General features: G+C 37.6%; 1 protein-coding gene across 1 annotated transcript in view; it reads right to left on the bottom strand.

Moving 5' to 3' along the window:
• Window positions 1-600: 600 nt before the first annotated feature.
• ephb1 (EPH receptor B1) overlaps window positions 601-16,150 on the bottom strand; it is a 419,430-nt gene continuing 403,880 nt past the window's right edge. The window contains exons 13-16 of the mRNA XM_079818972.1: window positions 14,084-14,233; window positions 9,143-9,336; window positions 8,289-8,444; window positions 601-2,344 (exon numbers count right to left, since the gene is read on the bottom strand). Of these exons, the coding sequence (XP_079675098.1) occupies window positions 2,230-2,344; window positions 8,289-8,444; window positions 9,143-9,336; window positions 14,084-14,233 (615 nt within the window). The 3' untranslated portion in view covers window positions 601-2,229. The remainder of the gene's footprint in view (window positions 2,345-8,288; window positions 8,445-9,142; window positions 9,337-14,083; window positions 14,234-16,150) is intronic.

The following is a 16,150-nucleotide window of genomic DNA, read 5'->3' as shown; positions in this document are numbered from 1 at the left end:
TTGACGAACATGGTAGCAGAGTACAGAGCAAAACAAAACACTGGTCATGAAGAAAAATGTTGGAGGGTTTCAATTTAAGAGAAAAGGTGCTACAGTACGTCCTACGTCAGATCAGAGGTCACCCTTCGACTCTCTTGTGAACGCGCGTCCCCAGCCATTGTCGGAGGATTATAGTTTATAAAGTTTTAAACATGAATATGTTTAAAGGCATTGATTAACTCTGGACTGGAGTCGTATGGATTACTTTCATGATGGATGGATGTGCTTTATGGGCACTATTCAATGCCATTACAAAGCTGGGAAGAGCCAGGATATTTTTTAATATATCTCCGATTGTGTTCGGCTGAAAGAAGAAAGTAATTTACACCTAGGATGGCTTGAGGCTGAGTAAATTATGGGATAGTTTTCATTTTTTGGATGAACTATTCCTTTAAAATATTTCATTGTGTATTGTGAAGCACATTTCACTACATTTTACTGTATGATAGGCACTATACAGATACAATATTAATGATATTATTTGTTAATAAGTTCATGCAATAAGAATCATGAACAATTAACAGCATTTTTACTCTAGGTTAGTTTATAAACACACTGGTTCATTGATAGTTCATGTTTATTCAATGTTCATATTAATTTATACAACTTGAAATGTTAAAATGCTTTAGTATTTTTTAGAAATTAACATTAACCTAAATTAATAAACACTTTAAAAAGTACTGTTGATTGTTCATGCATACCTAACGCACTAGCTAATGTTAACCCAGACCTTATTGTATAGTATTATATTAATTGTTTTTTATTAATCAATCAGCTGATGATATTTTTCCATGGCAACCCAAAAAGAACAGCCCAAAGCCGACAACAGCATGTGTGTGTGTGTTACCCAGTGCTTCATTGACTGCTTAAGTAGAATGAGCTCAATGGGGTGGCGTTAGGCATCTGTTCATAAAAGGTCACACAGATGTTCAATCTAGACACACACACAAATAAATGGAGAGCTGGTGACACGAAAGAACATGTACCGCATTTAGCAATGTCATCGGGAAACATCTGGAGCCGAGAGAATGACTCTGCCTGATAAAAGTGGTGAAGGGCAGCGGTTTTGCGAGTCTCCTGGTTTCCTGCCTGCATCCTTTTCGTTTGCTTGTCATGTAAACACGTGCTTGGAAACAGATTAGCGGTTTTAAAGACCCTGTAAGACCAACATTAGTACAGCGTATTAACAGTGAAACTACATTTAAGTGTACTAGCTAGTTTAGGCGGTGACGACACACCCTCCCAACGCTAGTCGACGCATTCAAACACTCTGACACAAAACTAACAAGAACGACTAGAAGTAGAAGAAGAAGAGGTGGAAGAAAGAAAAGCTGTACACGTAAGTGCTCATCAGCGTGGAAACACCTACAATAAACACTGTTTAGTGGCCTGAATGCGTAGCTTTTTTTGCCTAAAGTATTCTCTTTTTAACGCTAGTTTATACACAACTAACTGATATTTACACAACATCGACAGAGTCAGAGTTCATCCCAGATTGTTCTCGTGAGCGAGTCCGTGTGTCCTGCAGTATCGGCGGTTCTGTTCCAATGCGCAACATTGCCAAAAATGCAAGCGGAAGAAGAGTGTATTTACATAGAGGTCCGTTACACTTCACCTTCAATATGAAGGTTTACTCTGAAGATATACTCATGTTTATTTAAAGATATACATCATTTACGCTCCTATGGCCAGGGGATGGGACGCAGGCATACAGGATGTCCTTTGGCAACGCCAGCCATACCGAAATCGACAGGTAATGCAAGTGGGAAGCAGTGACGAAAGAAGGTTTATAGTGGAAAAAAAGAAGAACGAAACAACCTTGTAGAAAACGATGCGAGATGTCTCGGAATCGGAATAGTCACTGTGATTTCTTGATAAGCATCGTGAAGAAAACTAAAGCGGAATTACAATGACGAGAAGAGGACAAAAAGAGTCCGCTTCTTCGGTTTTCCCTGTAAATGTAGCCCAAAGAGACAAACAGTCCACAGGTTAACAGACGTCCTGTGAGTCCCAGTGGGTCCGGTCCTGTTCTGATCTGATCTGTTGGATATGGGATAATGGTTCCTCTCCTGAAACACGTTCTCAGATCAGGATGATAGTCTCTATTCTGGCGCGCTCCGATGGGATTGGGCTCGCCCGCTGGTAATTCTTCCGCAAGCTGCCCAGCCCGTCGTCCGGCGCCCCCTGTAGTCATGCCAGCGCAGTGCCCGTCTGGCACTGAGACATCTGCAGGTGCATGGACTGGATGCTGTTGAGGATTTTCTTCTGATGGCCGGCTAGAGTCACACCTATCCTCAACAGGTCCCTGTGAACACAAGAAGAATGCATACCTACAGTTAATATCGGACACACATACCAACATAGTACACAACTACAAAATAAATACAGCCAAAGAAGACATGGGCTTCACGATTAATCGAAATCAAACCGCAATCGCGATTTGGCTTATGTGTGATAATGAAAGCGCAAAGGCTGCGATTTTAATGAAATAAATATATGCACAGTGTGTTAGTGAAGAGCGGCTCTGTGATCAGGAGTAAACGCTGCTCCGTCTAAAAGCACTGCGAGTTTGAGCAACGTGTCAAACATCTTAACACACAAACTAGTAATGCGTTCATAAACCTGTTGTCCAAACAAATACAACGTTTAATAACAGGTTTTAACTCACTTCATATCGTCAGTCGAACTGATGTGGCTTCTTATCACAGAATTTCAATCAGCACTGCATACTTTTATAATTATGAAAATACCCGAGAAGGCTTGAAGAACTCAAACACACCATATCTTGTCACAGAAGAATTATCTCCATGTTTAATCAGTCAAAGCGTTTCTGTCTTCGTTTTATTCAGCATGCGAGCTTCACATTAGGGATTTCCCATAGGGATTTCTTCTCTGACGCAAATGTGGCGTTTCTGCTCGAGGGCGCCCTCTGACCTCCAGTATGAATTAAACTTTTGGGTAGAAAATAAGAAAAATAATACTTCTCTCTATATAAATGTATATGACAATCCATATGTTTTTCTTCAATGTACAGGAGTTTTAATCCCCACAGTGGATGCATAAGAGGCTCATATTTCATATTAAAGACATAGACTTTAAGAAATTGATATCACAGATAAAAAGCACAGATTTTTATAATAATATTTATTTTTATTTTTATTTTTTTTACAATAAATCCTTAGACATTTCTAATGATTTTGAGTCATAGGCTGTCTGCATATTAACAGGTAACCTGTAAAATATAAATATTATTATTGATATACTGTTATATTTATTCTTAAATGCTCTATTTTATTTTTTTTAATAATGAATGTTATTGTAATAGTAATATTTCTTATTTTTATTTAGCAACAATAATTATAATAATAATTATTAATATTCATATTAATATATAAACACAAAATGTTATATTCACACTTTTCATTTGTAAAAAAATAAAATAATAATAATAATAATCGCATTTTAAATCGCAATCGCAATTTTAACCAGAATAATCGCAATTAGATATTTTCCCCAAATCGTGCAGCCCTAACTAGCTCAATAATATACATTTGCATCACTCCTTCCCCAATCAACAGTCATTTGGAAGATACTTTAACATCATCTTCCCAAGCTAAAGGGGCAGCCTTTATCGTTGCACAATGGCCCACACCGCAACTACACGTGGCCCATTTCTAATCGTTTTGAGGATGTACACATGAGCTAAGTTATATAAATTAGCATGAGTTGCAATTAGTGTTTTTGTAACGCATTACTAAGTGACTAATTCATTACTAATTAATTCATTTTGAAAAAGTAAAGTAAGGGATTACTCTTGATTTTTCTGTAATTTAATTACAGTTACTTCTGATGTAATTGCATTAAATACTGTATAGATTACAGAACAATTCTATTTAAAACAATAGTGGATTTAACATCACCTCCCTTTAAATACTTTGGCAAATTAAAGAATAAATGATTCAAATTTATATTATTTATTTGAAAGAATTAAAAGAGCAGTTTCATGTCTATCGTATTATTCAACTGGTCGAGGTTAATATAGGATATAGGAAGTCATTATTAATAAGCAATGCAATACTCTTCAGAGAGAGTAATTAGTACAGTAATCTAATTACACTGCTAAAGATTAAACATGTACCGTGCTGATCCCAAGGTTCGGAATCTGGGCCGATTAAGCATTTTTTAACTGATTGGTAACAGCTATCCTTAGCCTGATCCTTATTTCACGCCAGCTGTCACCTGGTGTCGTGAAGTAGGTGGCGGGATTAAAAGGAAAAGAAAAAGCTCAAAAGTGTGAATGAGGTTTGTTCTAGCACGTCACACACATATGTTCGATCTTCTGTGTTTAGCATATTTCTGTCATGACAACTCTCAGCGTGTTTGGCATGGTAACTGGTATGATGTTGATATATTTGGTCTTGGCAGAATAGATTTTCTACGCTGCAGCTTCTGCAGAGCAAGTACGTGACTTGCTACTGCCAATACAAACACAACATGCTGCTGTGAGCAAGTAAGACATGCTGCTGCTGTACAATAAAGCGTACATGAATTACCCGTAGCAGATCTATACAGGTGGAGCTGGGGAAGGGGGAGGTTTTCTGAAAGTGCTCTGCACAACTAAGGCAATTGCTAACCAAGCATTTGAAGGTTAAAGTGATATACACTGTGATATTTTCCCCCATCTAGCGGTGAAAAGGTGACCATCCAGTGAATATTAGTTTCTGTTCCTCTCAATTCCAATTTCGTTTTAACTCCTACGGTGGACGATTTAGTCCAAGATTAACATGGCTTCCAGTTCGACCTCGTCCTCATTCGACACGGTGCCATTGAGTGGAAAGGCGAAGCTTGAATTTACGGGTATGTCCCTCTTTGGCTAATGTACTTTCAAGATGGAGGGGCAACATGGCGACCGGCATTCGAACCCCTCACCCGTATGTATTTTCAATGGCATATTATAAATTTACGAGAATACTTTATTACTTGAAAGAAGTAAATAAACATTAATAATCCCATATATTTTTGAAAGAACTAAGTGTTTTTAGCTAAGAATAAACTAAAAAAGTTACACAGTGTAGCTTTAAGCAAGCAAATTAATTGGCTACTGATACAGCAGGAACCAATCAGCTGTGCCCTATAGAGAACGATGTGATTGCGACCTATTAGCCTGCGACCATCTAGAGTTCTGTAAAGAATCACACACATTTTTTTATTTACTGTTTATTTTTATGTGCTGTCGGACTGTCTTAGACCTTGTTGCCACAATGCGTTGCTATGTATAGTATCTTATTATAATAATATATTAAATATATTATTTCATATAATACTAGCAATGGTACTATGAACTAATATGAATTAATAATGAGCAACTTGCAAAATATATAACATTTGGCAACAGTATATAGTTTATATTATATATGATAGCAATTACATTTTAAATTATTATATTATATCATTTTAAATATAAGTAAAACACTGGCATTTTATATTTAAAAATTCACTTATAATTATTTTCAGCTTTGAGCCGTATACATTGATGATTTCACATTGGCATTGCCCACACCGGAGCATTTTTTTCTCCTTTAAAATACAGCCCAACAGGTGCCCTCTAACTTTGTTTGAATGTAGATGTCGCTGCACATATTAATAATAATAAGGTTGATCACCTTGCTATCACACATTTACCTGTTGTCACTGTCCTTCATTATCATCCATGCTAACTCCAAACTAATGAACATGGCTAATTATTATCACTCCAGCAGTAGTATTGAAATACTCTAAAAGCAGTTTGCCAGATGGTACAGGAAAAGATTCACTCCCTAAGCACCTCTTCATGTTAGTAGAGAAACGGTCAGCAAACCAAAAGCCAAATAAGATCAAGACGGGTCTGCTGCAGCATGCAATTTTAGGTGACTGTTTCATTGCCTCCTTTAAATTACAAAGACAAAAGAGCAACTCTGAATAAACGCTCCATTTACCTCGCTATTCTCAGAGAGAAGCTTTTATTCTGAATGAGAACACCTTGTACTATCAATATACGGTCATTCAAACAGCACGGAGAGAGAGAGAGAGGAACAGCACAGAGCCCCCACAGGTTTATAGATGTGAGAGCAAACAGCATTAGCACATGAAAGCCGCTTGCATTTAACTTTCTGTTTATGCGTGGGCTCATACTTATGTTGCTAATTAAGCACAGACCCTCTCTGTGAGCACCGGCTGCATTAATCAGAGCGTCAGAGACGCTACACCTCACAGTCTGCTTCCCGCCACGAACAAAACACCAGGAGATGTTTTAAACATCATCAACAGCATATCCACCTGTTCGCTCGATAGCGGATCAAACAAGTCAAAACACATGCGCACGTACCTCAGCGATGCGCACTAATCCTACTGTACAGTTTAGAAATCGATATTAAACACGTTTGCGGAGATATCTGACCGCCCGGCATGTGATCAATGCAAAAGTCTGGAAATCTGAAACCAGCTTTAATCACCCCTCGCATGGACAGAACTCACAGAGTATTGGACATCATCTAAAACAAACCGATAATATGACAGAATGGCTGAATAAGATGCATAACTGTTGTAAACATAATGATTTTTGTAAGAGATGTTGTTAACAGCGTGATCTATGAAAGCCTGTTTCCCCCTCAGAGTAGAAATATGGAAAATAATAAGAAATAAAGTGGCAAATGTGAGAGTAAAAGTTGCAGTTATGAGAAATAAAATTGCAGTTGGCTAGTTGAACTGTTGATGGGGTCAATTTGACCAACTTGGAGCTAGTAGGCCATCTTGGCTAAGAAAGTGAAGAACCGGCTAACCACATTTCAAAACGCTTCTGAATGGTTGACAAGTTTAACTACATTAAGCTGATACGGCCTGATTTTACCAGCAGGCTAGAGCTCAAGTGACAACGATGAGCGACTAATAAATCGACTAAAACTAGACTGGTTATTAGATGGTCCAAGCTGGTTTAGGTGGTTGACTAGTTGCATGACTAGCTGACGGGGTCAATTTGACCATGTCGGTCAACCTTAGAGCTGGCAGACAATGTTGGCTAAGCTGGTGTTGAGCTGGCTAACAACATTACAAAACACTTTAGAATGGTTGACCAGTTACCTTAAGTTGGTGGGCCTGGTTTTTCCAGCTTATTTAGAAACATTGCTTTATGCTCTGTTTACAACTGCGTTTTGGTTTATCGGATCACAAGTAGACGAGGGAGACACATTCCAGTTTACACCTGGTCTCTTTTGTCCACTTTTGACCACTTCTGTCCTGATTTCTTCAAGGGGAGGGTCTATGCGTGGGTAAATGTATATATTTTTTTTTCTTCAGATCTTTCTTCAGACAAAATGAACTTAGAAATTAAATTAGCAATTAACGTATGAACACGCCTGGAGACGACAGAAAACATATGGAGAGCAGCAGCTTTCGTTTCCGCTCTGTTAGCCATAAGACCACGCCAAACGCTTTGAGAATGTGTTGGAAATCAGGAATGGCGAGAGAACATTGTGCTTGGTATGTTTTTCGTCTTCAAACCAAACTTGGGTCTTCAGCCGACACAGTTTAAATCCCGTCTGGCTGGCGTACTTCCCATAATGTTTACGCTTTAAGTCTTTTGTGGCTGTTCGAACACATTCGACCACAGAAACATTTACACTATGAAAGCAATCTGGTCCAATGCATTTTTGACTACCACTGGAAGTGATCAAAAGTGGACAAGCTTAACATGTTTTAGACCCTGTTTACACCTGTATTTAGTGTCATTCACTTGTGATCTGATCGACCAAAACACATCTTAATACCAGGTGTAAACAGGGCCTTAGACAGGTCCAAGCTTGTTTGATTGGTTTATTAGTTGCATGATGTGTCGATGTGGCCATGTTTGGCCTGGTAGACCATTTTGGTCAATCTGGTTGAGCTTGTTAACATGACTAACCAGTGAAAAAATCTAATGCTGATTTTAGTAACGACAATAAAAGCCTAATAAATGTGTTTATTTAGAAGCTGTGCTTTAGACTGGTCAATAGCTGGCTTACTAGTTGATTAATCAGCTGGTGGGGTTTGACCTGCAAGTTTGACCTGATGGATCATGTTGATAAGTGTGGATAGAACCACGTTCCGAAGCGGCTTGGTCTGGCTGACCAGCTTGACCGTCTAATGCCAATATGACCTGTTGTTTTCTGGGTAGAGGTTTAGTGAAAATAATGAAAACCCCATTTTAGAAAAGACACATCAAACTTTAAACTCACTCTGAAGTCATCTGGGTCACCAGCTGTAGGGATGTGAAGCCAGAGTTGAGGAAGTTGTCTCTGTACTGCGACATCTTGACAGCGGCCAGCCAGTCCTCTACAGAACTAAAGGTGGTGAAGTCTGGGATGGACCTGTCCAACAACGGCTGGGACGGACTGGTGGAGGAGAGAAAGAGAGAGTGAGATGCAGGAGAGAAGAGGAATCAAATGACCCAACCTTTGTTGGGACCAACACTGTGGGGACCTATCCTGTTTTACCCAGAATTAAAACAGCTTAATTTGGGAATATTTATGTCTTAATGTCTTTAATATGTAAATATTCCAAAATGTTTAGGGTTTGTTTTGGGCTAGCCTATAGGATTTACACTATCATTCAAAAGTGTGAGGTTGGTAAGACTTTTTAATGTTTTTAGTCTCTTGTATGCTCCCAAAGGGTGCATTTATTTGTTTAAAAACAGTAATATTGTGAAATATTATTTCAATTTAAAATAACTTTTATTTTCATATATTGTAAAATATAATTTATTCCTTTGATGGCAAAGCTGAATTTTCAGCATAATTACTCCAGTCTTCAGTGTCACATGATCCTCCAGAAATCATTCTAATATGTTGCTTTGGTGATGTTGTAAACTGTGATATATATATTTTTTCAGGATTCTCTCATGAATAGAACATTTCTGAATTAGAAATATTAATCTTTTGTGACAATGTAAAAGTCGTACTGCCACTTTTGATCAAATTAATGCATGCTTGCTAAATACAAATGTCAATTTCTTTAAAAAAAACAAAAAAACATACAAGTTTGAAAGGTAGTGTTGCACAATCTACGGTTCCCACAGGTTTGTTTGACTCACATAGTGGGTATACTGGCGACTGCTTTAAGGCTGGTGGGGTTGCGGATGAGTTTGTCGAGCGTATTGACGATATCTGTGAAGCGTGGCCGAGCGTTCCGATCTTTCTGCCAGCAGTCGAGCATCAGCTGGTGGAGAGCAGTGGGACAGTCCATGGGGGGCGGCAGCCTGTAATCCTGCTCGATGGCGTTGATCACCTACACACACACAGATATTATTGTCAGTAATTGCTTTGTTATCATTTGTGGGGGAAGAACATGTTATTCTTAAACACTTTCTGGAGTCTCTTAGTGGATTTATAAATTTGCTCATTTAAATTTTATAAGGATAAAAACACTAAGGCCTGGTTTCACAGACAGGGCTTAAATTAAGCCAGGATTAGGCCTTAGTTCAATTAAGGCATTTAAGTAGCTTTTATAAACGTGCCTTAGAAAAAAACATTAATGGTGTGCATCTTGAGACAAAATTAATGGCACTGACATATTTAAGTATCTTCAGTGCAAATTTCTTTAGTAATAAATGATTACTAAGTAAATGATTCCATGACTCACTCAGAAAGGGTCAATAATAGCCTGGATGCCAGCCGAATTTAGCCCAGCCCACAACATTTAAGGTCGGGCAGCTCGGTCTGGACTTGATCAGTTTTGGAGCAAATATGCCCGAACAGGAGCTGTTCAGACCAATGAAATTTGATCTAATCCTATATGGAGAACTTGTTCGTATTTGCATTCACCTTTACTATTTCTCTCAAAAATGATGATTGTGTTGGTAAGTTTTTACAACAAAACCCGCACAATTGCTACTCAAAAAAACTAGCCCAAAACAAGCCCAATAGCTTACTGGAGGGGTTCTCCGGAAAAATGGCGTTTGGGGGGTAAAATATGTGATAAAATCTGTTTTTTGGCAGGGTTGCCTGCTAAAATCCGCATTCCTGGGTCTAAATATCACATAATTGGGGTCGCTTCAACCCGTGGGCTTGGAAAAATAGCCTGCGGGAAAACCGCGGACTTGGCAACACTGTGTGCAGTTGAGTTCTGTTGACATTTGACAACTAACATTATGCGTTGCTCCGTTGCTCTGATTGGTTGTAGGTCTATCCAATTGATGTCTTTCCTGGTTTGGTTGAGACACGCCCCATAATCACAGCCCAACGGAGCAGTATCAGACTCATATTCTGACTAGAATTGAGTATGACGACGTCAGGCTAGGTAAATAAATGATTTAGGGAATCTTTTTAATTAAACATTGTATATGAACAAATCTTTCGGCGAACAAATAAGTGAACAAATCGAAGTTTACAAAACAACAATGTATTATAAACTGAAAAGTTTTTCCTCTGCATTTTCGAACAACTTTTGCATATTTATGATGTTGTCAAAACTCTAGCGTAGTGTTTTTGACATCGCACACTACTGGCTTGGCATGTATAATACAGCGATTGTAGACGTTTTTTGTAGATCTTTGTCAACGATTTTGCCATTGTTGTCAAAACGATCCTCGTTGACAAAGATCTACAAAAAACGTCTACAATCGCTGTATTATACATGCCAAGCCAGTAGTGTGCGATGTCAAAAACACTACGCTAGAGTTTTGACAACATCATAAATCATAAAAAGAACAAAAAATGCTAAACAAAATGCATAAAGGGCCAGGGGTAGTATAAATTACATTATATAAAATAGAGGTGTCTCAAGAGGCACTTATTAACAAATCAGGCAAAATGTCACTGAGCATACAGTCACCTGTACATTATAGGAAAGAATGAATATTATAAGATGTACATCATTTTATGGATTTTAAGGAGGAAGATAATGTGTGTATCTAAGTAATATTCGTGCCTATACACTGAACACATAATACGTATGTGCATGACGTCACTGTTTTCACCAAATCATGTTTTTGTAGTTTACAATATGATGATGACGAACGGTATCGAACGGTATTGAAATCCGGGTTCAAAAGTTAGCATTTTCAGGCCCCCAAAAAGCCGTTTTTCCTTTTCAGTTGAAAACAGTGTTGTGTAAATGGCCACTAAATTAATCTTTTAGAGAATTCTAAAGATTTTAATCACTGAATCAAACTTACTTATAGCTTGTTTCCGCAACGGAATAAATCTATTTAAAATATACTTTTTATCTCACAATTCAGATTTTTTTTTTCTCGCAATTGAGAGTTTATATCTTGCAATTTTGATTTATTTTCCTCATAAATGTGAGATATAAACTTGCAATTGCTTGTAATGCTGTATTCACACCAAACGCGAATAGAGCGTCAGGAGCGAATGATTTCAATGTTAAGTCAATGGAAAGGCGCGTTGACTCGTGTCTGGAGGTCCTGCGGTGCGATGGACGCAATTCCGCCTCATTCGCGCGTCCAATTCAATTGAGCATCTTGCGCGATATGTGCGTTACACGCGAGTGGTGCTTTTGTGCATTCAGGCGTTTGAAGCGAATTCGCGTCTGCCCGAGTTGAATTTATTTTTACTTTGCCGTCAATTTGCGTTGCGTTAACCAATCAGGAGCCTGCTTGCTGCTGTCACGTGGTAAAGTGATGTGATGAGAAACCCTGCATAATTTAAAAATACTACTCAAATCTGTTGTGTAGATGTAAACTTGTGAGATAAATTACCTTTTTTATTTTTTTTATTCCGTGTTGGAAACAAGCTTCCATACTTACAAGAAGAGATGCATTGTGAGAAACTGGTTTTGAGTGAACTGCTTAAATAATAAGGACTAAATAATACCATCACCATATCATAAAAAAACAGATCCAAAAGGCACACAATATTGTTTTCTCTCACATAAATACCCTCATATATCAGTTCTGTTGCATAGACGCCGCAACATGACACACAAACAACCCACGAACATCATTAATGTTTAACTGTGATCTGTCGTTCTGCCCTCCTCGAACACTGGACTCTCTTCCCATATTCCTCTCTCTTTGATTCTCTGTGACACAAGCAAACATCAAATGAACAAACAAACACGGCCTCTGCATACCAATCCTGAGCTCTGGTTGGCATAAACATGAATCGAAATATTTGAGGATCAATCAGCTCTCTGCTCCCTCCACAGCGGCCGCTTTTCTCCTAAATGGATTCCTCAGGACGGTGGTGAGATGTGGGCTCTGAGCGCTGCACATGTCCTGCTGTTTCATTATGCTGATCGTTTTATGTTAATTTGGGATTGGATGATTGTTACGAACTCTAGAAGATCGGATAATGAAGTGTGTGATAGGCAAAAAAGCATTATCCACCTCATCCACAAGTTTACCCTTGGCGGTTCTTCTGCGTCTGAGAGTATAACATGGGAGTTCTGTTCGGTTTATTTTTATGTCATGGGATGTTAAACAGTTTGTACAACAGAATTAGACAGCTTTATAGTTCTACATAAGATGGTTTTCATGAATATTTAACAACATAATTTTCAAATACAAGTCTGTCAAGCATGACAAACGACGTCCCTTTTGAGCGATGGATACAATCTTTGGGAAAAGAAAGTACATGTATACATGCAAGTACGTAAAAAAAGTACACAGAGTAATTAATTTCTTTAAAAAAAATTCTTCTCTGATTTAAATGTTCTGAATCTCTGAATGCTCTATTTGTTTTTTACAGCTGTGAGTTCGGCAGTCATTACAGTCACAAGTTCCTCAGGGTTCGTTTTGCATCTCTGATGTGTTAACTGGATGCTAAAAGGTTTGGGGAATTTATGTTTGCATTGGCAGGATTTTCTGAAAATCCCCAGAGAGCCTAGAATAATTGTGCTGTAGTCACAATATCAACAGAAAAAATTTTTTTGTCTGCACTGAAACGCAGATGCTGAAAGATTTGAATGCAGAAAGACTTGAAGGTAGAAGGACTCAGAGACAAAGACAGTAAGACTCAGAGTATTGAGCATCAGAGCCAATGCATCTCAGGGCAGTCTCAGTTTTCGATTCAGGGTTATGGTAACACAGGTTACCATAAAAATATTGTGATGACAAACAATTCCATGAGTTTAGTAGTACTATTATATTATATTATATTATATTATATTATATTATATTATATTATATTATATTATATTATATTATATTATATTATATTATATTAATTATATTATATTTATTATATTATATTATATTATATTATATTATATGAATTATATTATATTAATTATATTAATTATATTATATAATTAAATGTAATATTATATTATTTTACAATATGAATAAATTATATAATAAATTATATAATAATATAATATAATACTAACAACAACAACAACAACACTAATACTACTACCAATAATAATTAGTATTATCGTTATTATTACTATTATTAACTATTAAATTTTACTATTAAAAATTATATAATAGTATATTAAAAATTATATAATAGTATATTATATTAGTATTAGGTTTTAAATAATATTAAGTATCACAATATAACATAAGTATCGCACAAAATGTTGTTATATTATATATTATTTATCAATAATAATTATTATTATTATTATATTAGTAATAAAAATTATATAATATAATATATAAAGTGGACTAAGAATCATGCAAAATGTTACGTTATACTATTATATAGTTTAATAATAATAATTAGTATTATTATTTATAATAAATAACAAAATAATATTATTAAATAAGAATTAATAATAAATAAATAAAATAAATAAAATAAATAAAATAAATAAAATAAATACAATAAATAAAATAAAATAAAATAAAATAAAATAAATAATAAAATAAAATAATAAAATAAAATAAAATAAAATAAAATAAAATAAAATAAAATAAAATAAAATAAAATAAAATAAAATAAAATAAAATAAAATAAAATAAAATAAAATAAAATAAAATAAAATAAAAATAATAAAGATTCAGGGCTAGTGTCTCAAAGCCAGTTTTAGACAACAATTCTCTGTTCTGTATAAAATAGAAACTTACATCTTGGTTGCTCATGTCCCAGTAGGGCCTCTCGCCAAAAGACATCACCTCCCACATGACGATACCGTAACTCCAGACGTCACTAGCAGAAGTGAACTTCCTGTATGCGATCGCTTCCGGCGAGGTCCATCTCACAGGGATCTTTCCCCCCTGAGGAAGAAAAAAACCCCCCAAAAAAACATGAGATTTAAATGGGGAGCTGTCGTTTGGATAGATTCCAAAGTGACTCTGCATAATATTTATGTATACATAACCATCCAATAGAAAAATATATCACTTTCACATGGACAACTGGGAAGTATGCTGTTTGAACAAAACAAATAAGCAACAGGAACATATTGACTCACTGAGTTCTACATCTATTGCAGCTATAAATATTTGCAAACAATGGGCTGCATTTGCATTTTTTAAAATTCAACATGACTGAATTCAATTATTTTTGCTTTACAAAACACCATACAAAACCTCTTTTCTCCTCTCCCAGTACACACACACAATAGTGTATGTGTGTGTTTGTGAGGAGGGCCTAGTTTTCGTCCGTGGAGCGTGTCTGTCTGTAATTGGTCTACCTGAGGCTGGATTTGTGTGTCTCGCTGATTAAAATTGACAGCGGTTTGTTTCACCTTTGTTTCTGTTTCACCTGGAAAATTCAACTCACACACCCACCCACACAAACAATGATAAAACACACACAGACCTGATTTGAGAAAACACATGCTTTATGGTGCAGTCTAATGATATCAATTAGTTCAGTCCTGCATCTGACGTCAACCAGACAAAAACACAAATGACAGGGAATGAAGAAAACAACAGAGAAGAGGAGCATTTAGTCACGGAAATGTGGATTTGTGATTTAAAAGCATGATTATATATATATATATATATATATATATATATATATATATATATATATATATATATATATATATATATATATATATATAATCACGCTTTTAAATCACAAATATATATATATATATATATATATATATACACACAGGGCCTGACATTAACTTATTTGCTCACCAGCCACTGTGGCTAGGGGTTCCCCTTCGAGGGAACTCGAACTGCGTCATCGTGACGACACTTTGGGGGAACGCCCCTCGCGTAAAGCGTCTGAAGAAACTGTAAAATCAGCCCAATCCGATTGGTGTTGCGTGATGACGTCGTATGTGACGGCATACCCGGAAGATACAAAGAGACGTCTGAACGAAACAGAGATAGCTTTTTTGCTCTTCAGCGTGAGCGCTCTGTTTGTTCAGTCTGAAGGTGTTGTTGCAACGTGAAAGTGTGCAGTGTCTCGGCGTGCAGCACGCCCAAGCCGCTCTTGAGGGGGCGGCTTGCGGTGATTGTGAACTGCTGCCGCTGAGGGTGCTGCGCTCGCGGCTGGCCGTCTTTGAGGAGACCGGTCAGCCTCGTGAGCCCCGCGGTTCTGGGCCTGCGTCTGTTGAGGCAGCGCGGCGCCGTAGATCGTGGGGCTCACAGCGGGATCTGTCAAGAAGATATGGGACTGCTGAGGCATCCTCCCTATCCTCCTCTGACGATTCTGATATCCTCCCGCCCCGTGTGGAAGCCCGCGATGCGGCTTCTTCCCGCTGGGCGGAGGATCCGGTTCTCAGGCTGTCTGATTCTGAGGAATTCTGAGGAATCAGACAATTTGAGGATCGAGGTGGATGATGTGGGGCTTTCGCCACCCCACACACCCGCTATTGAGGAGCTGGTGGAGGTTTTAACCCGTGCTGTGGCCAAACTGAGTTTGGATTGGCCACAGGAAATAGTGGACATCCAGCCACCATCTAAGCTGGATGAACGCTTTTTCAGGCGTCGGGTTCAACCTCCACGGCGGGGTCTTCCTTTTTTCCCCGATCTGCATAACGAGTTGTGTAGATCGTGGGAAAAACCCTTCTCAGCCCGTGTAGCTAATCCCCCAGTACTTGATTTTGCTAATGTGCTGGGGACGGCTGAGTTGGGGTATGCAGCGTTGCCTCAGGTGGAAGAGGCGCTTGCGGGCCACCTCTCACCCGGGGCCGCTGCATCATTGAAGGCTCCGTCGCTGCCCACTAAACC

The sequence above is a fragment of the Gobio gobio genome (genome assembly GCF_949357685.1).
Source record: "Gobio gobio genome assembly, chromosome: 6".
Lineage (NCBI taxonomy): Eukaryota > Metazoa > Chordata > Actinopteri > Cypriniformes > Gobionidae > Gobio > Gobio gobio.
Note: the sequence above shows the minus strand (reverse complement) of the source record. Positions and strands in the feature narration are given on the sequence as shown.